This window comes from Anastrepha ludens, chromosome 6, assembly GCF_028408465.1.
Source record: "Anastrepha ludens isolate Willacy chromosome 6, idAnaLude1.1, whole genome shotgun sequence".
Lineage (NCBI taxonomy): Eukaryota > Metazoa > Arthropoda > Insecta > Diptera > Tephritidae > Anastrepha > Anastrepha ludens.
The window spans coordinates 38,282,826-38,310,077 of NC_071502.1; the positions used below are offsets into that span (position 1 = coordinate 38,282,826).

At 37.1% G+C, this 27,252-nt stretch overlaps 1 protein-coding gene across 5 annotated transcripts in view; it reads right to left on the reverse strand.

The window, feature by feature from the left end:
* Positions 1-27,252, reverse strand: part of LOC128866232 (protein GDAP2 homolog) — a 145,880-nt gene that overhangs the window by 78,606 nt on the left and 40,022 nt on the right. For all 5 annotated transcript variants that reach the window (XM_054106796.1, XM_054106797.1, XM_054106801.1 and 2 more), the window contains 2 exons: positions 314-377; positions 37-188 (listed from right to left, as the gene is read on the reverse strand). In XM_054106796.1, the coding sequence (XP_053962771.1) occupies positions 37-188; positions 314-373 (212 nt within the window). In that variant the 5' untranslated portion in view covers positions 374-377. The remainder of the gene's footprint in view (positions 1-36; positions 189-313; positions 378-27,252) is intronic.

Below are 27,252 nucleotides of genomic sequence, written 5' to 3' on the forward strand. Positions count from 1 at the left end.
AAGCAGGAAATGTAAGTATGCAAATATTTAGTTTACCACAACACGAAGCGATTATTAACATCTTTCGATAGCGGAAATGGACTGCAATTGTGTCGTGGTCCGCCCAAAGTGGAATAGTCCGTTATTGGCAAACGGGTATCTGTCTTCTCTGAGCCACCCCAGACTGAGAGTGTGTCAAATTTTACTTTCTGCATGAACAATAGTTGAAGTATTATTATGAGAAGAAGAAGAATGTGAAAGAAGAAACACAAAGAAAACAAAAACCGATAATTATTTATTCCGGTCATAGGTGTTGGAGGCATCGATAACTTACGCACAATGACGAGTCTGTCGACGTCTTACAATCCTCATTGGAATTGGAATCAAGGCGCATGTCTCTGCAAGGATATCATAGAAGGAGAGAAGATACAACAAATTATTAGTAACATTACAAACATAAAAATCTGGTGCAAATTACATTGTAGAATATAATAAAATGGAATGATCCGGGGGCATTGATGGGGAGAAATATCGTATTTTCAAAGCACACCCAGCGGAAAAATGGTAGCACCCCAACATTTTAACCAATTTTCGACACTTCGTTTTTTTGTGCATACTCAACATTTTTTTTTATAAAAATATAGTTTATTGTCTCACAATAAACATATACATTTAATTTTAAAATTTGAAGCAAAAATTGGGAAAACTTCACAAAGTTTTCATTTCAATTCAACAGTTTTTATTAAAAATTATACAAAAAGAGGTCGTTGGTTCGAATCTCGGTGAAAGCAAAATTAATAAAAACATTTTTCTAATAGCGGTCGCCCCTCGGCAGGCAATGGCAAACCTCCGAGTGTATTTCTGCCATGGAAAAGCTCCTCATAAAAATATCTGCCGTTCGGAGTCAGCTTGAAACTGTAGGTCCCTCCATTTGTGGAACAACAGTAAGACGCAAACCACAAATAGGAGGAGGAGCTCGGCCAAACACCTAACAGAAGTGTACGCGCCAATTATTTATTTTTTAAGTACAAGTTGGAAGTTGCTGAGAAATCCCCCTGATTGTTTGTAAATTTCTCCATACAACGAATGTACGCCATTTTGTTTCTAATGCGGTGAAAATGCACTAAACCATCAGAGGGAAAATTGTCTTATAAAAACCATCAACTATTTGGAGGCGGCATAAAGCTGTAGGTCCATCCATCTGTGGAACAACATGGAGATACTCTTCGCAAATTGGAGAAGAAACTCGACCAAATACTTCATAAAGGGTTAACTTACATAAAAAGCGTACTATTGCGTGGTAAAAAATGAAAAGATAAGCGTTGGCAGGGCTTTGCTGACTTCCTTTCGTCAAAATTTGCTTACAAGTGTATTTGCTTTGTGCAAGTGAAGTGTGTTGGGTTTTATTGTTGAGTAAACAAAACGAAAAGGTTCAAAAATAATGTGCACGTTTCAAGGTGAATCTATTGGAAGTGGTAGCAGTAGATTAGCTGATTGGTCTAGCTCAAAATTAAATTATGAAACGTATAATTTACATTCAAATTTATAATTTGAAAACTGAAATTTTATAATGAATTTAAATTGAAAAAGCTGTCTATAAGTAAATATCATAAAATAACGAGGAAAAGGGCAATTTGTTTTAAATAAATATGTAAATCACTTCTTTGCTTTCTACCTTGACGTGACATTCTAATAAACAAAATCTTGTTGTTCGCCTAGTGTCTCCAACTTTAATGAATTCGCTTTGGTAAGTTCCACATTATGATACAAAAAAGAAATTAGTTTCACTTCATGACATTAGCAGCCATTTTAGACATTTCACTTTTGCTGGTACTATGACAAGAATGATAGAAACATGATTGCGTCCATCAGAGAGTGCGTGACGCCACATTGGTTTATTTGTGCAGTGTTGCCAACCCTTTGTTCTTCGCAATATATTTAGTGCCTTTTTATACCCAAAATGAGAAATTTTTTCAGTTTGGTATTTGCTTCTTTTCTTAATTTAAAGCTTAAAACAAATAATAAAAAAGGCTAAAAACGGTCACTCTAACATTTAAAACTTATGCTGAGAAGATATCAGTGCTATTGAAAATTTGTTGATTCTTATAAAATTTGATGTTTTGAAAGTGAAAATCTAATTATTTTCTTTGTTTTAGGGTAATGCAAGAATATTGCATCTTCTTCTCTCAACCCTTCTTAAGATTTGAAACTTTTTATAAATATTAAAAAGCCTTTGAATTTATTGAATGCGAATTAAGGCCATAGAGGTATAATTATAGTAAGAAAGTAGCACAAAAAAACCAGATAATACTAAAGAAACCAAAACAACCTTTTTGAAAAAGAAGTATCTCATCTTGTTACAAGCCTAGGGTGGCGTCACAGCTCATACTGTCAAATTCGCTGAGAGCAAAGTAACGGCAACACGATAGACACTACCTCATTATTCTTTCCATCGTAGGACAACTTTATCGAAATATAGCTACCAGTTCCATGTTTCATTACCAGTTACAATGTTGTAAGGGAAGTCCTCGTGTTTTCTCGAATGTTGAATTCTGAGCAATTTTTGGTCCTCAGTTAACTTGTGCGGAATGAAACGGGCACAGACTTTTCGTAAGCCCAAATTATCAGTTAAAATGCGATAAATCGATGCTTTGGAGATACTCAACGAATGAATTCCAACGATGATTTCGGATTGAGTCGTGCGGCAACTTCTTAAAGCCTGGGGAAAAATACGTACGCTTCATTTCTCTGAAATTCACTTTGAGGCCGGGTCCGATCGGAAAAGAACTAAACTTTCTAGTAATGATCTTCCAATGCCTGTCGAGCTTTTAAATATTTTTTCTTTACGCTTGCACTCAGACTGATTAAAAACCGGATTGCAACTCTTGAACAAGAATAGGCCTGACTCAATGCACAAGTCGTGGAATTGCTTCACCTCTGTACTCATCGTAAATAATAAGCGCTTATGCGACACAATTTTCTCTTTGCAGAGCTAACTTCGACAATGCACTTTGAGACAGTCTATTGCGCAAGACTTAACACCTTGACCGAGGAACTTTAACGTCACACCAAACTTAGTAGCTAGTTTTCGCTGTGTCAACACCTAAAGAGGCGCCTCCTAGACAAAAAAACAAAAATTTCATTGTATGGCTCAATTATATGTAATTTCCATCTTGCAATACGGTAGTGAAACATGAACACTCAGAGATGCAGATAAACAGAAACCGCAGACTTTCGAGAGAAGAGTTCTGTGAAAATTTCTTGGCGCGATATGCGATAATGCGACGAGTGGCGGAAACGCTACAACCATGAACTGGAAAAACTATATGCGCATCCATCTGTGATAACCACAATCATGATCAACAGATTGAGATGGGCAGGTCACATATTGGGCTAACACGGATTACTCACCTCAACAAATACTCTTCGGTAAATGCCACAGACAGAGAAGAAGGGGCCGCCCGCCGCTTAGACGGATTGACAGTGTAGAAGAAGACATATAGGACACAGACACGAAACCGAGACAATTGGAGGCATATTCTACAGTAGGCGAAGACCCGACTAGGGTTGTCCAGCTAACAATGAAACTTAGTAGTAGGTGGTACTGCTGTCAACCTTACACACACACTATTCAATAAGTAGCTTCCTTGCTCAACCGAAATGTTGCACAAACTTAAACACATACACATATATTGGTACAACGCGATACATATACATACGAGTATGTTTGCCTATTATTTTTTTCATACACTATATCAGTTAGTTCTATATTACTGATGCCATCGCGTATTGCTTTTTTCGCCGCACTTTTATGATTTTGTTTCTCCGGGCACAACGCAACTGAACCCATTTTCGTGATTATAGTTCGAAAATGTATTTGTTTGAATTTTTTAATATTTTTTGTTTTGACATTTCTCGGCATCAAAGGTCGCAAACTGAAACAAGAAATATTCGAAGTGAGAGACGAACGATTTGTGAATGAATGACATTTTTTATTAGGTTCGAAAGTGTTAGATACAGAGTCTGGCACTCGAAGTGTAACCAATTAAAAAGGCCATAAATTTAGTTTAGAAATTTACTTTTATTCAATTCATAATAAAAAATGTGTGAAAATAATACAAAATTAAGAATAAATTTATTTTTGCTCGATATTACTACCTTTTGTTTTGACTATGGCCTTGAAACGGTCCAGAAACGAATCGCAAGTTGCCCGAATGTGACTTGTAGGTATTTTGGCCCACTCGCGGACAATGGCTTTTTTTCAGCGTCTCGAGACTGGTAAATATTTTAGTTCGGAGAATAATCCATCGGATTCGCGTCTGGTAGATTTGAGAGTCATTGTGTGGACGTTACGAAGTTCGGAACGTTGTGTTTTAGCTATTCTTGGTTCACTCGAGCTTTGTGAGATGGTGCCGAGTTCTGTTGAAACGCCCATGGTCTAGCACAAAAATCTTTGCCTGCCCACGGCTTCAAAACAACCTCCAGAATACTTTCCCGATAATATTTCGCATTTACCTTGACGTCAGGCTCGATGAAAATTATTGGAGAGTGCCCATTTGCGGTTACAGCGACCCAACCGATTACCTGTGGCGGGTGCGACCTCCTGGTGGCCAATGGAGGACTCAAATTCTCGTATGAACGGTCGGTTAAATAAAGTTTACGAATTGCTCAATTTGAAAAATTTTCTTGTCAGAAAACACAATGTTCGGAAATTGACCGCTTTCGGCCAGGCGAAGCAACTCCTTCGCTCTCTCAAGTCTGACTTGTTACTGCTTTGGTGCGATATTTCATAAAGTTTCGATCAAACAATTTAAAGTATATGCTCGTTTTCAAGGTGATATTTTACACTAAAAAACAATCGTTTGCAGTATTTTTTTTTTGCTCCATTCAGTTGCGAGTTACAGGGTGTTAATAATGGAAGTCAACAAAAAGAAAAAAAAAACGGTACATTTTACATTTTTTCTTTGATAAAGGCGAAAATACAAGCCAGGCCAGGTCGCTGAAATTGTGAATGGTGTTTATGATGCCGTTGCTGTAACAGCTGATTACGTGCAATTTTGGTTTCGTCGATTCCGCTCAGGCATTTTGGATGCTAAAGAAAATGTCGATAAAATCACAGAAATAGTCGAAGTTGCTCGGCATGTTAGCAGTCGTGGCATCGTTCAAGAGCCAAAGGTCGACCATAAAAGAGTTTTAAACCATTTGCGTAAAAATTTTACAAAAAAGTAATGTATTTATTTTTCCCCAAACTAATATTAATTAAGAATAATTTTTGCCTATGTCTGCTTAATTACAATTAAGAAAACATCATCAGAGAGATAAGATTTCACGTACATATAATTAGTGGAATACACTACACTTGCCCAAGTCACTGTTATTTCATACCCCTACTATTTCTTCTCATATACAACCCGTTTTAAAATTATAAACACTCCACTATTTTCTTATAAAAATAAAGTTCATACTATAGAAAAATACCATATAACGTAAAGTTTCATACTTTAAACATTTTTCTTTTAAATTTCATTAAAACTTTTTAATTAGAATTTCTACAATTTTTCTGGGTACTTTGCTGTAAACCATTCAGTTCTAGTATAACAAAGTGCAAGTTTCAAGTGACTACAAAATACCGCTGATTTTTGAAAAAAATTGTTCGCTGAACTGCCCGCACAAAGTGCATTTTCGATTTTTTATTAAAAAAAAGTTATCAAAAATCGACGGTACTCACTTGGAGCTTGCACTTTGCTACACTAAAATTCATTGGACTCTAAAACCGCATACCCAGAAAAACTCTGAAAAAATTCTGATTAAATTGGTGAAATCTGTTACAAACTTTTAAGATTTGCGTTAATTGGTTTTTGTTTCATGTAGTATGAACTGTATGTTTATAATAAATAGTTATATAATTATAATTTTTCAACGGGGTGTATATGAGAAGAAATCGAAAGGTTAGGGCAAATGCACTCAGTACACATACATACACACATAATTCTTAGCCGATTTACGCTGTTATTGCTTGCGGCGCTAAGGCATACTAGCAAAATAAATGAATGAAAAGATAACATTTTTTAAAACCATTTTAGTCAAGTTTATTGTTGCTTTACCACACTTTAAATAACAGTAATTAAGTTGATTAAATTGTTGCATATCATGCCGGTTGTGTGTACACAAAAGCACTCCAATAAAATTTAATAAGTCTGAGCATTACACAAATGAAAAATGTGCGTCGCTATTGACATGGATAGTTACATATTTACAAATATATGTATGTATGCTCGTAAATTAAAAGGTGCACTTGTCGCATCTGTGCTTGAGAATAAATGTATATGTAATATATGTACAATTGGCGTTTACACCCTTTAGCGGGTCTTTGGTCCAGCTCCTCCTCCTATTTGTGTAGTGTGTCTTGATATTTTCCACAATTGGAGGAGCTTTTTCAAGACAGAAATACACCCGGAAATTCATCATTGGCTGCCGAGAAGCAGGTACTAGATAAAAAAGTAGGACGGGTTCAAATGATGACCCGCGGGCTTCAATTGATACCGGTAAAACGATTACAAAATTTATTTCCTAAAAGCACGTTTCATTGATGGGCTGAGTGGGGTATCTTCGCGTTCAGATTGGTGAATCGTTAACCAATCTGAACGCCAAGATCGTTTGGGGAGTTTAGATATATAATTGTTTTATAAAGCAATAAAAGTTGTTTAGATTGGAGGCCCTTTTTCCAATAGCGATTTTTTTTACAGATCACGCGTGATTACTGTCAAACTAAATACATAATTTTTTTTCAGTATTCATTGAGATTTCATCAAGGAAAGACAGACTATGACTCAACAGCGTTTACGTAATTGTATCACGAAAATCGACGCTCTGTGAAAAGTGTTCATCGCGCGCTTATGCCAATTTATGGTGTTCAGCGATGCGACCCACTTTTGACTTAATGGCTACGTTAATAAAGAAAATTACCGTATTCGGGCTGAAGAGCAACCCGAAGTCAATCAAGAACAGCCAGTACATCCATTGAAAACAATCGTTTGGAGCGGCCTATGGACTGGAGGAATTATAAGCTAATATTTCTTCACAGGCTGGCGCCAATGTAACAGTGAATGGCGAACGCTATCGCGCTACTGTTACAAGGCTACAACAGCGTGAAAAAATGTATATACTGCGTCATTGTTTCTGTGAGCAATTTATCTCTCGTCTCGGACCAGTGGATTGGCCACCAAGAGCTTGTGATATTACACATTTGGACTGTTATTTGTGGGGGTATGAAAAGTCTAAATGCTTTGTGTATAAACCAGCTTCTATTGGGGCATGGGAAGCCAATATTACTTAAGTTATTCGATTGAAGTCCCCCAACGAGTCTTTCAAAATTAGTGTTTATGGATGGCCGAATTACACCTCATGGCCTCCTGTTATGAATGGTTCTACACAAAAATAATAAAGATTGCCCAATCAATTTGAATTTTCATTGTTTTATTTTAATTTAAAATCCGATAACTCTAAATTGATCACCCTTTACTTCAATACTTGCAATTTTCTTGCGTGCGCCCTCACTGGCTCAACTTCGCTGCAGAACTAGGCGAATTGAGATCTTTTAGGACCTTTGATTTATTTCGTACTATTGAATTTATTTCGACATATATTATAATTGCCTTATAAAATGTCTTCGAAGTTCCGCTGTTCTCATACGGCTTAGGAAAAAACATTTTTAGTGAGAGTGGGCAGGAATCTCATGTGAAATATCAGCGATATTTTTATTTTATTTATATTTATTTTTTATATTATTTTTTTTTTAGTCTGGTAATAATGACAGCAGTTTTTAGAATTATTCAACTCTTCACATGGAGTTTAATAAAGATATCGGTCGTCTAAGTAATTATATATTTTTCATATTTCTGTTTCGTAATTTGTTTCAACAGACTTTATGTACGACTCTAGGCCCCCTGTATGCGTGCGTAGCTGAGCATTTATTTACATACAAATAAACGTAGGCAAATAAAATGTAATTAGCTTCAGTATCGCATAAAAAATTCTAATAACAAAAACTTGTGCTAAAAAGTGTGCTCATACTATGACACATACGTACGTATATGTACTCGTAAATCTATATTTTTATTATTTCCTTTATAAAACGCATTTGTGTAGAACATTTATTTATACATCGTTTTTACAGTGTTAATTAAAGTCTGAATCAACTTTCCCCATACTGGCCGTGCTCACACACTATGCAAATAAAATACTTTGGCGGTATACTTTGTATATGTAGATGCAAATTAACACACACACATACACACATGACATGACAGTTTACATATTCATTAGCCTTTTTGTTAGTCCACGTCCACTTATCACTTTTGGAGCGCATCAATTCATGTATGGGTATGTTGGACATAAATCCCTAATTTTAAGAGTAAATATGTTTGTATACACATACATATGCACATGAACATATCAGGCGGATCGTTAATAGAATCATCCATATATCTTCAGTTATACTATCTGCACATTGAAAACTTGTTTAAAAAAATGACCGAAGGTGATGTAGGGAATGCAATAGAATACGAGGGTTGTCTTTTAACAGGCTCGCCTTTGCAACACTACGTCTGATGACCTGTAAGTCGATATTTTTATCGAAAAGTTTGGTATCTTTTAGCATAAACCTACTTCTAACGTTCTCCTTAATTGTTCTTTTCTCAGTGTCTTGAAAAACTCATCTCGTTCACAAGAAGGAATTAATTTGTGAAAATTCTCGTCCCATGACTTATTACGATTTTCGACGTGCAATATTGAGATAGGAATGCATAGACTTAGTGCAGCGAATAAAGATTCAGTAGCTTTGTTGGCTGGGTCATGTGGTCCAAATGGATACAAACGCTCCGGCTCTGAAAGTATTCGATGCGATACCAGCTGGTGGTAGCAGAGGAAGAGGAAGACCTCCTCTACGTTGGAATGATTAGGTGGAGAAGGACTTGGTTTCACTTGGTGTTTGTCAGTCGAAATGGCGACTAACCGAGAGAAAGAAACGACTGGCGCGCTTTGTTAAACTCGGCTAAAATCGCTTAAGCGTTTATAGCGCCAATCAAGAAGAAGAAGAAGTAATTGGACCCTAGACTTACGCGTATACACTTCAGTGACCGCTTTGCTTAGTCAAAAACAGTCCAAAAGATTAGAGGATTTGTTAAGGCTTAAGCTATCAATGCTTCAAGCGTATATGGCGTCACCGATTTGGGCCCAAAGAGTGACTCATAAAAAAAGAAATAACGATCTTAAAAGCATATGTCCAGTCCTTTAGAAAATAACAAAAAAGGCTTCTCTGTGTCAATTTTAGAATGATTCCGATACCAGTAAACATTGAGTACTTCTCTCCGATGCTTTTAATAAGTCCTTACATACTTGGCTGTATCGGAACAACACCACTTACCCCCTTACATTTAGTAGTTATCATATCTCTAAAGCATGAAAATTTGCAAAGCTCTTGAAAGATTTCAGTATAAGTTAATAATCACTAAGTAAATATTTGTGTCATCGTAAAAACGCGCACACACCCACAGAAAAAATATGTTATAATATTTTATACAAAATTGAAACCATAAATAGCGCCTTTGACAATTTGTTTACTAACTTAAACATTTGTGTAAGCAAAATTTGTCGCTGGAAAGTTTTTTTTTTAGCACAGCGTAAAAAAAAAACTGCGAAGTTTAAGTGAAACGAGCAAAGTATTGAAACTAAACTGATTTATGTGCATATTTCACAATTTGCTACAAGATAATTGTCTAAGATTTAAACCCAGTTAAACTCGTATCTTCATTCTATTTTTAAAGGGAAATAATAAAAAATTCAAGCGCTTAGTTATTGTTGACGTCATGCGCGCAATTGACGTGCATTCTAACAAAAAAGGTATAAAATGATAAACCGAAAGGAAAAAAACAATAAATAAATACATAATAAATTATCTTCTACCCACAACTTACGTTATGAAGCTATCATCATTTTCGAACTGAAAATTCGTTGTTAAACAAATCTTTTCGCTTGTCTTATTGGGTGGCCTAAAAAGTTAAAACATGTTTTTTGTTTCTATTTTGTGAAATTGGTTTCATCAAATACTTATTATTTTGATCGATTTGATTTTTTTCAAGGGGTAATATTCCAGCAATGCAGAACTTATGAACTTATGAACTTATTCCTTTAGTAGATAAAAGCTGCATATTATCGATAAAATTATTACCGAATTTTGGTCACCTTTCCTATGATCGGAGTTTTGGCGTACAGGTAAAATTGTCGTCAAGTGCCAAAGTTCCTAAAATAACACGGAACAGACGGGTCGAAAATGTCTTCTTCTTTATGGTCGGGATAACCGCTTAAACGATGTTAGCCGACTTTTACAAAGCGCGCCAGTCGTTTCATTCTCGTGCTAACCGGCGCCAGTTGGACACACCAATTGAATCAAACTCCTTCTCCCCCTGATCTTTCCAAAGCGGAGAAAGTATTCCTCTCATTCTGCTTCCATCAACTGGTATAGCATCGAATACTTTCAAAGCCGAAGCGTTTTGTCGAGGCTGCGGGATCTTTATTCGCTGCACTATGCCCATGTCGTCGTAAGGTTTATACAGCTTATTGTTCCATCGCCTACGATACTCGCCGTCACCAACGTGCAAAGGCCCAAAAGCCTTCCGTACAATCTTTCTCTCAAACACTCCAAGGGACGCCTCATCGTAACGTTAGGACGGGAGTGATGAGAGCCTTATAGATTGTTAGTTCCGTTCGTCGAGAGATGACTTTACTACTAAATTGCCTACTTAGTCCAAAGTAGATGTGTTGGCAAGATAGATTCTCTGTTGAATTTCAAGGCTAACATTATTATCGTCAATGGGTGCCGATGCACGAGTGCGCCGACTGTTTGTTTGAAGACAGGAGGTACTTCGTTTTGTCCTCGTTCACCACCAGATCCATTTGCTTTGCCTGTTTATCCAGTTTGTAGAAGACAGAACTAACAGCGCGGTTGTTAAGCCGATGATATCAATATCATTGGCATACGCCAACAATTGTACGCTCTTAAAAAAAATTGTGCCTGAGCGATTAAGTTCTGCGGCTTGCACGATCCTCTCCAACATAAGGTTAAAGTAATCACACGACAGCGAATTACCCTGTCTGAAACCTCGTTTGGTACCAAACGGCTCGCAGAGATCCTTCCCAATTCTTATGGTTTTACTGGTATTGAACAACGCCATTTTGCTTAGTCGTTTTAGTTTTGCAGACATACCAAATTCAGACATCGAGGCAAATAGGAAACTCTTTTTCGGGCTGCCGAATGCAACTTTAAAGTGGACAAAAAGATGGTGTGTGGTGAATCTCCTTTCAGGCGTCTTTTCCAGGACGTGGCTTATTGAAAATATCAGGGCGATTGTGGATTTTCAAGGTCTAAAACCACACTGATAATGCCCAATCAGTTGGTTGATGATCGGTCTCAGCTTTTCACACAATACGCTCGCTAGACCCTTATGCGCTATATTTACAAGACTCATCCCGGGGTAAGTGGCACAGATTGCAGGGTCACCCTTCTTATGGTTTGGGCAGAGCACACTTCAATTTCAATCGGCAGGCATGCTTTCATCCGACCATATTTTGCATAGGGGCTGCTCCACGAACTCTACCAGCTCCTCGCCGCCATGTTTGAATAGCTCAGCCGGCAGTCCGTCGGCGCCCGCGGCTTTGTTGTTCTTTAGCCGTGATATTGCTATTCTCACCTCGTCATGGTCGGGTAACGGAACGATAATTCCGTCGTCAACGATTGGGGTATCGGGATCTTCAAATTGCCTCTGAGATGCACAGTAGTCACTATTTAGCAGGTTCGAGAAGTGTTTCTTCTATAATTTAAGATTGCTCTGCTTGCCAGTCACCAGATCGCCGTCTTTGTTCTTACAGGTAAACGCCCCGGTCTTGAAACCTTCTTTAAGCCGCTGAACTTTCGGGTACAGTTTTCGGGCGATGTTCCTATTGGCCAGCATCTCAAGTTCCTTTAATTTTCATATTTCAGCCTCTCTTTTCTCAAATTAAATTAATTTATCAAAATTAACAACTTTTTACTTCTTTCAGCTCGATGTTTAGAAATTTTAGGGATCCCGCAGTTAATACAAGCTAATTGGGATTTTCCGGGACCTGAAAATCAATTGGTTCCCAGAGTTGACACTCCTAGTATATATGTACATATTTAGTCAGGGCAAAAATGTTTTTTTGTTGTTTTAAAGTGCTGATATCATTAAAGACTGTAATTTAAGAAGAAAACACAACAAAACAAAACAACAAAGTATGCACTATAAAAAAGAATTTTATTATACTTTGTTGCCATTTTTGCTTTTATTTTGTATAAAATTTACGATGTTTTCATTATTTTTGGCAACAAACATGTCGCCTTTGTTTTTCTGTCTCGCGCAGTTATTTTCCTTTTTCGGCGGGAATTTTTTTATGTGCAAATGGAAATGAGTTTTGCAAAAGAAGCGTACAGTACAAGTGGCGTTAAAGTCGAATAAAAAAAGCGTATTTCAGTTACAGCTGACCGACTTAAAAACACACACACATACACATGCCCACATACATACATATGAGGGTGTGTGGAAGCGTATTTCTACATTACATTCGAGCTTAATGCATTTTTAATTGATTTCAACGAAACCGGCTTAATCACGTGGACTCTGTTTATTAGACTCTATTAATTGCATTGTTTTTGTTTTGAGTTTTCTGCTGCGAAAACAGATTTAAAATATTGGCCTGTGTTTTGTAATTTTGCTAATAAATATTTAAATTTGAAGAGGGGCAACAAGTTTTTTTTATTTTATGGGTGGCAGCTTAAACGAATTTATTATTACGTGGTAATTGAGAGCCTTTAATTCACTGAAGGTTGACGGAAACCTTTGCTTACGGATAATTTCTGTAAATGTACGTGCAATGTATGTATGTATCCATGTATGTACGTATAATACACGGTTCATTGGAAAAAAAATTTCGCGGAATAAATGAAAAATGGTTCCTGGAAATTACGTCTCCTCTTACGCAGTCTGGACGACCCATGAGGGGTATGCGTTAACTAACCGGTACGATGCCAGAGTCATTTCGAAAAAGAAGAGAAATTCAATATCTCCAATCATTAAACATTGGGTTGAGTAGGTACTGCTGTAAATAAATAAATCGTATTCGCCATGTAGAGTACCTTGAATGAAGTTCGACTTGCTTTGATGCTGAAAAAAGGTGCGTGGAATAAAGTTTCAAAAAGAAAATGTATCGCTTTTCGAGCATTACAATATGCACGTATTGGGATGGGAAATAAGTTCGTAGCATTTATATATTTTCTTTTATTTTATTGTTCAACGAATTGTTTGCTGCTGGACAAAGGGTAAGCATTCATTCGATAGAACTCTTTCCGCTCTACAAAATTATGTTAATTTTATTTTTGAGTTATTTAATTGTGTATTAGTTTTAAAGCTTAGAAATGGAATACCCAGGAGACAAACATCAACACTTTCAACACCTGCACTTGCTTTTCATTGCGGTCAAAAAGCTACCAAATCAGCCCGGGACATTTGCGACGTGTATGGAGGAGGTGTCATAGGCGAGTCTACAGCACGGAAATCGTTTCCAAAGTTCAGAAATGGCGCCTTTGACGTTGATAACACGTCGCGCAACGGAAGGCATTCTGAGTTCGATGAAGACCGTCTCAAATCACTTTTGAAGGAGAATGGCCGCCCAATCAGTCGTGAATCGGTGGAAAAAAGGAACTGCGATAATAAAACGATTCTCAATCACCTTCATTTAATGGGATTTACCGAAAAATTGGGAGCCGGGTGCCTCACGAGCTCAACGAAAAAACAAAGATATTGCTTCTCAGCATCTCGCCCGCCATTGAGCAACACGCGATCATAAACAGCGCTTTTTGTACCGAATCGTCACAGAATATGAGAAATAGTGCCTATACTCGTACATCAATATGAAGCGAGGAAAGAAGTGGGTGGCTCCAGGAGATACACCAAAGCCGAGAGTCAAGTCGGATCTTCATCCAAAGAAGATCATGATATGATTTTGGTAGGACTGGGTGGGAATGGTGCACTGGGAAATGCTCGAAAAAAATGCCACGCTCAACCAGGAGCTCTACATTGCCCAGCTACTCCGCGTGAATAAGGCTATTCGATAGCACCAGGCCCCACTCCTACTCTTTCACGACAACACCAGGCCTCATGTTGCACAAGTCGTCAAATCCGCTTTCCGAGAGCTCGAATGTGAGGTCCACCGTATTCTTCAGATCTTTCATCGACCGATTACCATCTTTTCCGCTCCCTGTCAAACCATGAAGGGCGTTATCTTCGATAACAACGAGGTCCTTAAAACCTGGCTCAACAACTTCTTTCACACCAGACCAGGCCATTTTTGGCGCAACGGCATCAACGAATTTGTCGAAACAGCAACCATTTCCTCTGTGAATACCTTGCTTTATGCACTTATGGGCAAACCACTGTTCGAGAGTCTCGAACAACTGTCTGCCTTAGGTGTCAACAACTTAACCGGACAGACTTTAACCAACCAAGTCTAGCCCTAGCAGATACCTATTCCAAAGTGTTCTTACAAGCCAAAGCGTTTAATTTATTCAGAGTTGAAACAGAAGTAAACAGGGAGGCGCGTTGTGTACGCTTGTGTTTAATCTGATTCTACACTATGAAATTAAAGGTGTTGATTCATCAGAGACTATAATCACCAAACCTTCCCAAATATATGGCTTTGTTGATGACCTGGTCATCCTCGCGAGAAATATGAATGTTTTAAAATAAGTATTTCAAGTACTTCAAAAGCAAGGCTTAACACACCGAGAAAGGGCCAGACCTTACAACTGGTGATCATAAATTTGAAAGCATGGATAAAATTAACTACCTAGGACTGCTTCTCAGTAAAAGGGAGGGTACAACGATTGCTACCCAAGACCGTGAGCTGGCTGCAAACAGAGCATAATTTGCAATCGTTAGACTGTTAAAAAGTAAGCTCTTGAGTAGAGGAACGAAAAGCAAAATATATTATATAATAGGACTATGAATAAGTTCGTGCGGTTTTTTTTCGAAATTTGAAACTTTATTGACGTAAAATGGTTACAAATTTAATATTCAAAATATTGCCCATCGCTTACTACTACTTTTTCCCATCTTTCTGGCAATTCACGGATTCCCTTTGTGAAAAATTCGGTCGGTTTTGCCGCAATCCACGAATCGATCCATTTTTTGACTTCATCGTAATTACGGAAGTGCTGGTCAGCCAGGCCATGTTGCATCGATCGGAAGAGATAGTAATCGGATGGCGCAAGGTCTGGACTATACAGCGGGTGGGGTAGGACATCCCATTTGAGCGTTTCTAAGTATGTTTTGACCACTTGTGCAACATGTGGCCGAGCATTGTCATGTTGCAAAATAACTTTGTCGTGTCTATCGGCGTATTGCGGCCGTTTTTCTCGCAGTGCTCGGCTCAAACGCATCAATTGTCGTCGGTAGACATCCCCCGTAATCGTTTCATTCGGTTTCAGTAGCTCATAATACACAACACCCAGCTGGTCCCACCAGATACACAGCATAACCTTCAGGCCATGAATATTCTGCGCCGACGTCGATGTTGAAGCATGGCCAGGGTATCCATACGTTGCCCGACGTTTTGGATTGCCGTAATGGACCCACTTTTCATCGCCAGTCACAATTCGATGCAAAAAACCCTTTCTTTTGTGCCGTTGAAGCAGTTGTTCGCATGCCATAAAACGGCGTTCAACGTCTCTTGGCTTCAATTCATACGGCACCCAATGGCCTACCTTTCGGATCATTCCCATGGCTTTTAAACGTTTGGAAATGGTTGATTGATCAACTCCCAAAGTTTTTGCAACCTCTTCTTGCGTTTGAGCCGGATCTTGATCGAGCAATTCCTCCAATTCGGTATCCATGAACTTTGGCGGCGCACCCTCGCGTTCTTCGTCTTCCAAGCCAAAATCACCACTTTTAAAGCGTGCAAACCACTTCTGGCACGTTCGCTCAGATAGAGCATGCTCACCATAAACTTCCACCAAGATACGATGACTTTCGGCTGCTTTTTTCTTCATATTAAAATAATGAAGAAGAATTCCCCGCAAAAACACATTATTTGGCACGAAATTCGACATTTTCAAGTGTGGTAAAAATATTGTTGTTTACGCTTCAAATAAAAAACTTATACTGACGTTTGTGCCTTACGACAGTAGCTCTCCAATGAATGTTTGGAAATGTGGATCGATGGAATAATAATCAAGTTACGCCATCTGTTGTAAAACCGCACGAACTTATAAATAGACCTATTAATATGAAACACTGATTCGACCAGTGGACCAGTTTGTCATATTCGACAAATAGATACAATTACAGAATTAAGCACATTGGAAAGAAGAATACTGGGCCCAGTACGGGAAGAAAGTTGTTTCTATCGCAGTAGATATAATAACGAATTGTAGGAATACCAGATGAAAGAATACGGCAAAGTTTTGGATGCACGCATGTGTGGTGAAAAGCGAAGAGGGCGACCGCGGAAGCGATGGTTAGACGACGTTGAGGACGATCTAAGAGCTTAGGAGCGACCAACTACCTTAGTATGGCTATGAACTGAGATGCATAGAGAAAAATTGTGGGCGAAGCTGAGGCTCCCATCGAACTGTAGTGCCATGCATGATGATAACGATAATTATATTATAAGATTTTCGAAAAAATGTTCAGATTTATATGAGCTGAACCGATTTGGAGATACGCCCAAAAATCGAGATTTTTTACATAAAATTAATTTTTAAAATATTTAGTGTTTAAAGATCTACATAAAAATGTTTAAAAATTTTATCAGCAGCCCCTCGCTACAGCCTATTGCAAACATTCACTATACATACATATGTACATACTTTGCAGTCTTATAAAGTCATTCCCTTCTTCTTCGCACCATTTGTGCACCTTCAAAATGTTTTCTTCTTCAATTATTCTGTTCCGTTTGTGACATTGAAAGCGTGCTAGCACGAAATGCGCGCCGTATAAAATTGAAATATTAGAGTTTCTGAAAATATGCACGTCGACTTTGGTATTTTCTGTGGCACAATAAGGCGATTCTATCGCCCAGTAATCCGGATGCGATGTGTACGCTTTTTTACGGAAACAGCACTTAGTGCACGAAAGGAAATTACAGGTACCTCATGTATTTAGTGGTAATGGTATGCAATTAAATTTTGGCAAGCATGGAAACCACTTTAGAATTTGGATTAGCTTATAAGTGATCGTTTTGCTATTAAGTTAATAGAAATAAATTTAAAAAAAATTTCTGGTTGAGGTAAGTACGCTTTGTTCGATTTTTAGCGGCCATCGTAGCCTAGTACGTTTGCTAGTGACATGCAGGCAGTATGGGCCTGTGCTCTATTTCCACTTTCTACTACATATAAAATATCAAACTTGTTTCTTCACAATAGCTGCTCTTTCGCAGGCAATAAATAGTTTACCTTTGAAAGTATTTTTGGCATGATAATCTCACTCATACAACTTCACACATTCGGTGGAAGAAGGACAAATAAAGTGAGTTGGCATTATACTGCACATCAAGCTGCTTTGAAGCTCAATATAAAAAGCTCCCAAAAGGTCAGCTGAGAGCAAATTACCGACCGTTATAAAATCGGGCGTATGAAGAATAAAAAGCACAGGTATCAGGAAATAGAAGGTACAAAAAAATATTACTAAGAGGACAACAATGCTTTCAGCATTGCCTTTAAATCCTATTATGTATTACGAGCGAATTCCCATCACGAACTCGGGAAAAATGCTTATTTTATTAATTTCGACGTTTTCGTAGTTCGAATTAGTGATACCAACTTAATTAAAATTCAGATGATTTTTGTGTACTTCGTTGACAATTACTGACATAGAAAGCATTAAAACGTTAGCCATCTGATTTAAAAATGTTAAATTTCGACTTGTGAAAAAATTTTGAGAAACTGGTTCTGTCGAGGATAGAAAAAGGACCGATAGACGATAAACTGCATGTTCTGTTGAGAATATTGTTGCTGTAGCGCAAAGTGTTGGTGAACAACCTTCAACTTCGATGTCTCGACGTTTTCAACATTTAGGCACCTATGAATCGACGGCGACTTTTTGGTGGATTTTTCCTGGTTACGTGGGCATAGTGGGCATTTAAATGATGTTACTTTTCAATTACAATTGTTAAGGGCCGTATTTTGAATAAAATTAGTGAAACCCAATTTTTGAATTTTTACTTATTTTATTTTAAAACAACAAAAACATCTAGGCCCGTATTTTCAAAGAATATTTACATGCAGTGCGTTAAAAAAGTGTGTCGCTGTGATTTTTTTATATATACTTTTATATATATACATACTTTTGTGTTTAATTTGTGTGAAAAGTTTTAAAGTGTGTCCAAAATTCTAAAAAATGGAAGTTAGAAATTTCTGAAAATGGCCATTGATTTTTAATAATTTTTCTGCTGACGGTCTCTGCATTTTCCTCCCTTCAAGGGGACAAGCGTTGTATGGAAGAGTATATCCAGGTTATCAAACACAATAACAAAAAAGCAACAACAAAAATAAAATATTAAAATTTAATATAATCTTTAGCGACTTCAAACTTGCACGTTGCAGCTACAAAACTGTGTGCTAGAAAAAAGTTTGAAAAAAGTTCGAAATTCTGCTGCATTTTAATGTTGTACTAAGTTTATTTTACTTGTTATAAAGTTTGAAACTTTAAAAAATGTTATTTTTGTTGCAGTATAAATTATACTTTTTTTTTTACAAAACTAACGTAAAAAAGTGGCATGAAGAACATTGCGCATATTATAAGAAAAACTCGCTCTTCCAAAACATGAATGATGCGCAGTAGAAAACATTAAAAACTTTTCCACGCTATGAATAAGCCAAATATTATTACCTTTACATAGATATATACTATTTGTTTACCTTAGGTAAGTTTTCAAGTGCACTCTTTTGACTGGTCAAAACAATTTCTTTTAATACTTCCGTTGACGAAACCTTAGAAAACCCGAGATGTGCTAGCGTACGCTAAGGCTTTTTTGTATTCTTGACATCTCGCACTCGTTCATGTGGAATAAAGTACCGCATTCCAGGCCAAAAAATCTGTCCATATGTACACTGTTTAGTAATTTAATATTTATTTATTGAACAGTTCAATATTTGCAATCGATCTGTGGCATTACAAGTATCGGAATATATCCATATGCATACTATGTATGTATGTATGTATGTATCCATGCATGTCTACTTATTTGAGTACATATACACACACTCGTACATGGTGTGGATGTATTTGTTTGTATGCATTCCAGCCAATTCAGTTACATACATATAAATTATTTAGCAATTTATGGCGAAAGCAACAAGATTAAAAAACGTGAAAATGCGTCGAATTCAAAAGCTGACACTGTAATTAAGATCTGATGGACGGAAGGGGTAGACTGACCAGTTGGGGAGCGGCAAATATGGCAGGTGTGGCAGGCGTTGAAATGCTTTATTCCTACAAATTCGCCTGAGCCTCTAAATAACTGTGTAGACGTGCATACATATGTGTGGATGTGTGTAAATTTTTTCAAGTAGTTTTTTCAGAAAATGGTAAATTTTAATAAATGTGTCGTTTTTTTGATTAATGATTGATTTTGATCAATTATAATATCGTGAAGTAAAATAATCTAATGTAAATGAGCATTTTGTGGGAGATTACTGTTCCAACTTACTTAAAATTTGAGGAATGGAAATTAATGAAGAAATAAATAAATGACTTTCATCATTTCAGAACACATAATTTCACATAATTGTCAGATATATGTATTAAATTTGACAAAATGGCGGATGTTCAAAAATGAAAAACCGTTTTTGACCATTTCTTTTACTTTAAAGGTCCAAAAAAAATACTAACATTTATTTTCCGAATGATCGTATTTCACACGACAACGACATCAATTCTATGTCATTTAAATTTCATATCATAAAAATCGGTTCATTAAAATATTTATATATCTGTGTCCATTGTCCATGTGAAGACCATTTTTTGAAGACTGACAACTTTTTGAACGAACGTCGTATGGACAAATATTTTTTTTTATTTTTTAACAATGGACCAAAAAATAAAATACTCAAAACAATGCTGTTTTACATGCTTTTAAAGAGACACCCAATAAAACCATCGAAAATGAGGCGGAGCCTTCGTTCCCACGACAGTCGGTTCTACGTAATAGTACGTAACAGGCGAGTGCCTTAAATAAAGTTTTGAATTTTAGGCAAAAATAATGGATTTCTTTTTGAATATCGCATTTGGGAACTTGGGGTATTTACTCAGAAAACTTTCTTTTCTTTTAGACCACTTCATAATAGATTTTCTGATTGAGACCTAAGACTCTACAACTTTTGCTCGAACAAAACACGCCTTCTGTGTCAATTGGCAAGCAGAGATTAAATAATAACAAAATGATTAAACATTTTTCCAAAAGCATTACTTATAAATTGATTTCTAAATCTGAAATTCTTTTACAGCTCCTATGTTCTTCAGTAGAAGAAAACAACTAGTGAAAGCCACAGACATCGGGTAAATTAAGCTGGATGTTGTACAAATATCAGCGAAAATGGCGTTCACTTTGACGAATACACAACGAACAAATTATGAGGAATTTACTGGAGATTAGCTAGAAAATTGGAATACGAACGTGGCTCTGAGATAACAAATGGCTGTGAGGTTGGGAGCTCAACGCAATGGTTATTGTAAGAGTTGCCAAGACGAAAAAGAATTCGAGTTTTGAAGTTCTTGGTCACCACTTCTTTAATTTTTTGAACCTTCAACTTGTTAGCAAGGTTGATTTCATTTTCAAGAAGATCGGTATAGTTGAGACAAAAGCAGTGGTAAAGTTATTATTATTATTAAACTCAACGGTTACTCGCCTCTCATCCCACCGACACCAAGGGCACCCTGTACGTATAATGTATGGATCATTTTAGTTTTGACGTTAGGCGAGAAAGGCAGGAAATCATTAAGCGTTGAGTTCTAAAAATGTACAGCTACAGAAAAAAATCATGCATCAGCTAACGATAAAACTAGAGTTATGCACCATCTTCAATCATTTATTGAGATAATATAGTACCGATTTCTTTATGGTTTAAAGTGGAACCGATCACAATTCTAGAATGAGATTTAAAAGCTTAGCATAAGGATCGAAATGGTTCATTAAGTTGGTTTGTTTTACTAGGTTTAAGAAAAGGCCTAAAGTACCTGGATAACCGAAAGTGAATATTACGGGGACCCGGTGGTCTAGAGCCGAAAATGTCACCTATTTTCACGTTTTTTTTTTGTTTTGATATTAAGAATTTAAAAGAAAACTATACTTCAACTTTTCGTGTTTATTACTTCATCTATTGAGCATACAAAAAAATTTTTATTTATTTTAAAAACAATATTTATTATTATAAAAATACCGCTGAAGATGGCCCTCTAAAAAAAATGGACCCGGACGGCGTAGGTGATTTCGAGACTTCTACTCATCTGAAACACAAAATTCAAGAAGATTCTTAATCAGAAAGAGCGCAGTTATGGCCGGAACTAGAACCAATCGAAAAAATTAAAAATTGACAAAATCGCGTGCTTTAAAAAAAAGTTCGTAAAATCGGGTATTTTTTCACTAGTTTTTCAGTGTAAAAAATAGGAAATTATTTAAAAAAATGATAAATGATTCTAGTTTCGACAATAGCCATATATGTTGTGAACAACATATTAAAATTTCAAGTGATTCGGTTGAATTTTTTTTCATCCCCGCCGTGCCAAAAATAGTCGTTTCTAGATAAATGAGTGTAAAGTTTGAGGTACAGAGGCGCGCGGGCAGCTTTCTTACTAGTTAATGGGTTGTAGAAGCTATAATATTGGGAGTTTCCGCATGAAAATTTCGCTGTATATTCTTTCGATACTATACTTTCGAAATGTCGATAAAAAAGAAATCGTTTTTTGAAATTTCTAGACCATCGGGTCCCCTTAAGTTTAACTTCTGCCAGAAGAAATGGGCTCAAAATTCAAAGGGCAGCTTAATCGCAAATAATATGCCCAACATTTGACCGCGATTATGAAGGGTGGGAAGACTGATAAGCTTTAGGTAACTATTGTATGTGGGAAGTCCCATTGAAAATCTCGTAAGATAAAAAGTAAAAACTGCTTTTGATTGCTTATGCTTGAGTGTTACGAATTCACGTGGGGAAATTTCCAATTCTGCGTTCCAGACGACGTTGCCATATTCCTGAATCATTGCCTCTAGAGTTGTAAAACGCACTTTAGCAACATGCGTAATTTTTTTTACTTGACGTCTATAATTATTCCTGTTGGCATGCAATTCGACTATAGAGCAGCTCGTGAAATCCAACTTAATCTTCTGCAATCTTATCTGAGCAATATATAAATTTTCGTCTTTGAAAGGCGTGCATTTTATCAAAGGAATCTTTATTGATAAAATGAAATTTTGCACCACTCGAAAAGGTATTAGTAAGCATAACTGACAAAGAACGATGAGTAGTGGTCAAATTTTGACGATAAATAATAGATTGCGCAGTTTGATCAGAAAAATAAAGATAAGCAGGTAAAAATGCGCAAAAGATATTTCTGTTTTCGAAAATTTTTATTTATTTTAATATAAACTTTCTTTAGCTATATGAACTTGTTATGAAAAAGAAATGAAAGAGATTTAGTAGAAGCCCTAGGCATCTCACTAGGCAGTATAGGCAATATTTTGACTGAAGTATTTGGCTTCAGAAAGCTGTGTGCACACAAGAAAAACACGTTCGAACATTCACAACATTTAGAGAGTTTTCCAAAGTACAAGGTTAAGTCCAAAATAAAAAAGACTGGACTTTGTGCATTGGAAGTTGACTTCCAGTGAAAGCTTGGTAACATTCGGTATAGTGGAAGCGAAGTTATTGCGTCTAAAGTGTCAGAGTTTCGAACAAAGAGCTAATATCAAATTTTGTTTTAAAATCAGTAAAACGGCTACCGAAACATTTGAATTGATGAAAAAGTTTATGGCGATGATTGTCCATCTCGTTCCATAGTTCATGAGTTTTTCACGTTTGAGAGATGGTTGTGAGGACATAAATGAGAATGAACATACGGGCCACCAAAAGTCAGTAATCACCGAAAACTCCATCGAAATTGTTCGTAAATTTATCAAAAACGAACCGAAACTATTATTGAAATTTATAGAATCAGAGTTGAATATCTCCAAAACAACGATTTATCGCATTTTAACTGATCCTTTGGGCTTACGAAAGGTCTGTACGCGTTTCATTCCTCACAAGTTAACTGAGGACCAAAAATTGGTCAGAATTCATCATTCAAAAGACCTCATTAAAGAAGCGAGGAAATCGCGAACTTCCTTTACAACATTGTAACTGGTGATGAAACGTTGTGTTTCCAACGTGAACCTGAAACTAAGCGTTAAAGTGCCGAATTGAAGACCCCAGATGAGTCACCACACAAAAAATCGGGGTTGTTTTTACGATTATAAAGGAATCCAGTCGATGCTCATTTGTTTTTACGATCATTGGATTCCACAAGGAGTTCGTGCAATTTTCTAGCTTGGCGTTTTGAAGCGTTTGTTGCATCGCATTCGTCGAATTAGCCCTGAATACCGCGAGGGAGGAAGCTGGCGCTTATTGCATGATAATGCGCCAGCTCATCGATCCACTCTTGTGACTGATTTTTTGACTTGAAATCGCATTTGAACCATCAATCACTCACCATATTCGCCTGATATGGCTCTCTGTGACTTCTACCTATTCGGAAAATTGAATTTGGCCATGAAAGGAAAACGTTTTGCGTCCGTAGAAGCCATCCAAAAGGTTTGTACCGACATCCTGAAGGACATTCTGGTCAATGACCTGAAACACTCTTTCGAAAATCGAATCGCGCAAAACAGTGTATCGAAGCCAGAGGGGACTATTTTGAATAAATAAAGTCGAAGTTATCATAACAAAGCTTTTGTCGTTTCTATTTCAGCTTAGTCACGTTTATTTTGGACTTCACCTTGTATAAAGTGGATTTTGTGCGTTGATTCCTCCATATAGATGAGACTTGTGTCTATCAATATGATCCTAAATTAAAACAGGATGCTAAAGAGTGGTGTGAACCTGGTTCTTGGACTCCGAAATGAGTTCATGTCCAGAAATCGGCCAAGAAGGTGCTACCATCAGTTTTTTGGGATGCGAAAACAATTTGTGTGTGGATTACTTGCAAATTGGTAAAAAAATAAATTCTGAATATTATTGTAACCTTTTAGACCAACTAAAGGACAAATTTCGGGGTAAAACACAAAGTTTGCAAAGGAAAAGAAAAAAATCTTTTTCAACAGGATAATACACCGATTCGCATGAGCATTTGGACAATGGCTAAAATCCATAAATTAAAGTTCGAATTGCTGGAGCATCCATCGTATTCACCAGATTTGGGTCCTAGTGACTTTCATCTGTTTCGAGGCCTAAAAAAAATTGATTCGTTTTTCATCAAATGATGAGGTCATAAAAGCGGTGGAAGCATATTTTGCAGCCCTTCCGAATTCTCATTTCAGGGATGGAATGCATAAATTTGAATCTGGTTGGAACAAGTGTATTGATGTTCAGGGAGACTATACTGTAAGTAAAATAAAGTGTAAAGTGTATCTCAAACCATAAAATTGTATTTTTCTTATCGAATCGCAAAACTTATTGAGCAACTTAGTATGTATTACCTACATATATAAATAATTTTCAATCTGTAAATTCTCTTTGCGTTTAAGTGCTCTTCAAATCTTCGATAAACGTGATATTTTGCCTCATAGGTTTTTTGTAGAGCTCTCTCTTAAACTTATTTATTTCAACCTATGGATGTACATTAAGGAAATAAGATCGAATACAGCACCGGCAGTCTGTATGCACCTATACAAATATATGCATGTGCATATGTAGGTAGATGTTGCATTTAGTCGCAAAAAAAAGTGAGCACTAGAACCAGTTTAATTGAGGCTTTCAGATGTTTATAAACAACAAGTATCACAAAGTTACAGAAATTCCATGAACTCAACTGATAGCCAACCTTTTCCGTAAGTACAATAACTACCTGCAGGCATACATATGTACAGAAACATACTAATATACCTACATAAATACATACAAGTAATGAGTATATTGTATAGCCAGTTGAAATAACAGTCTAGCAAGTGATATGCGCATAAAGAACGGCATCCAGGCGTGTATCTACTTAAATATGTATTATCTATTTTCATGATTACAACTGCAAACTGCATGCTTATATATATGTACATACACTTGCACTTAAGTGTACGTTAATGTTTGTAGTGGATATACATATGTGTGTATGTATATATATGAATACCAAATATGTATTGAAGAGCTTAGGTTTGTATGTGTGTGAGTGCACACTTTTGCAAGGCGTATTTATAGCCAAGTCGTTGAGAAAGACACAAATATGTATACAAACTACACTATGCCACTTAAGTACTGGCTTAAAAGCATGTACGTTCTTGCGGTTGATGGCCTGCAGCAAAATGCAACCTACAAGGCGTAATTGCCATTTTTAATGGTTCTGCATTGCACTTAAGCGCGCACTTAACGCTGCGCAGTGGGCAAATGGGCAATGTTCGTGCAGTATCGGTTCGCTGCTGGTACTTGCTAGCTGGCAGCTCGTTACTAACTTGTGTGACATGGCTACAATATACGATTATAAGTCACTAGCGTCAGATTGTCACACACACACACACACACACACACACACACAAGTAAATGTCCTGAAGAATACGGATATTAAAGGATTCGTCTCGGATTTGAAAGACATTTTTTATGCAGCACCGAAAATGCGCTTGAGATAATTTTAATACAGACGCACATACAAAGGACAGGTACAAAATGTATACAGGGTCCGGCACTCGAAGTGTAACCAACTTCAGACAGCTCGCGTAGCTGATGCACGGGAATCAGGTGTCTGTTAGTCGGCTAAATGACAGTCCAGAGTATCGCTTACAAGCGCGCAGAAGCATTTTGCTGAGAGTAAACGCGAAAAAAGAAAATCAGTAATGGATGTGTGATTACATTATATTCGACTGGAAAATCACAACCAGCGATTGTTCGGGAGCTCGACCATCTTAAAGTAAATAAAGTTTTTGTTTACCGCACCATTACCCGTTACAATGATACTGGTAGCATCGCGAGACGTCCTGGAGGTGGTCATCAAAAGACTGCAAAGTCACGTGAAATGGTTCAAACAGTGAAGAAGCGACTTGAGCGAAATCCTCGACGAAGTTCCAATCAAATGACGAAAGAACTGAAAATGTCTGACCATAGCATCCGCCACATACTGAAAAACTATCTCAAAGTCAAGGCTCATAAGGCGCATGATCTCACACCAAAGCAGCGCAACAAGTCAGACTTGAGAGAGCGAAGGAGTTGCTTCGCTTGGCTGAAAACGGTCAATTTCCGAACATTGTGTTTTCTGACGAGAAATTGATCATTTGACCGACCGTTCATACTAGAATTTTTCATCGATTGGCCACAAGGAGGCAGCACCCGCCACAGGTAATGGTTTGGGCAACTGTAACCGTAGATGGAAGCATTCTGGGGGTTACTTTGAAGCCGGGGGCAAGTACACAGACGTTTCAACAGGACTCGGCACCGTAGCTCGAGTGAACCAAGCTAAAAAACAACATTCCGAACTTCATAACGTCCACACAATGGCTCCCAAATTCTCCAGACGCGAACCCGAAGAATTATTCTCTTTGGACCATTTTGGAGAGCAGGGTCCGAACTAAAAGATTCACCAGTCTCGAAGCGCTGAAAAGGTAAAAGGTGGTCATATCGAGCAAAAGTAAAGTTATTCTTAATTTTGTATTATTTTTACACATTTTTTACTTTGATTTGAATAAAAGTAAATTTCCAAACTAAATGTATGGCCTTTTTAATTGGTTACACTTCGAGCGCCGGACTCTGTAGTTATATGCAAATATTCCTTTCAGGAATCGTCATACTTTGAAATATTTCAGCGGAATCTCTCTTATGAAGCTGAAGCTAGCCAAATTCCTTAATAATAAGTCGACCGTTAATGACCTGTAACGAGCTAGAGGTAGACATAAAAGAATAATTCTAGCTGTTCCGCTTCTAGCGACTAGGCAACTAACTCCTTACCCCAATAATCCCTGAAGCTTATCGTTTGACTTTTT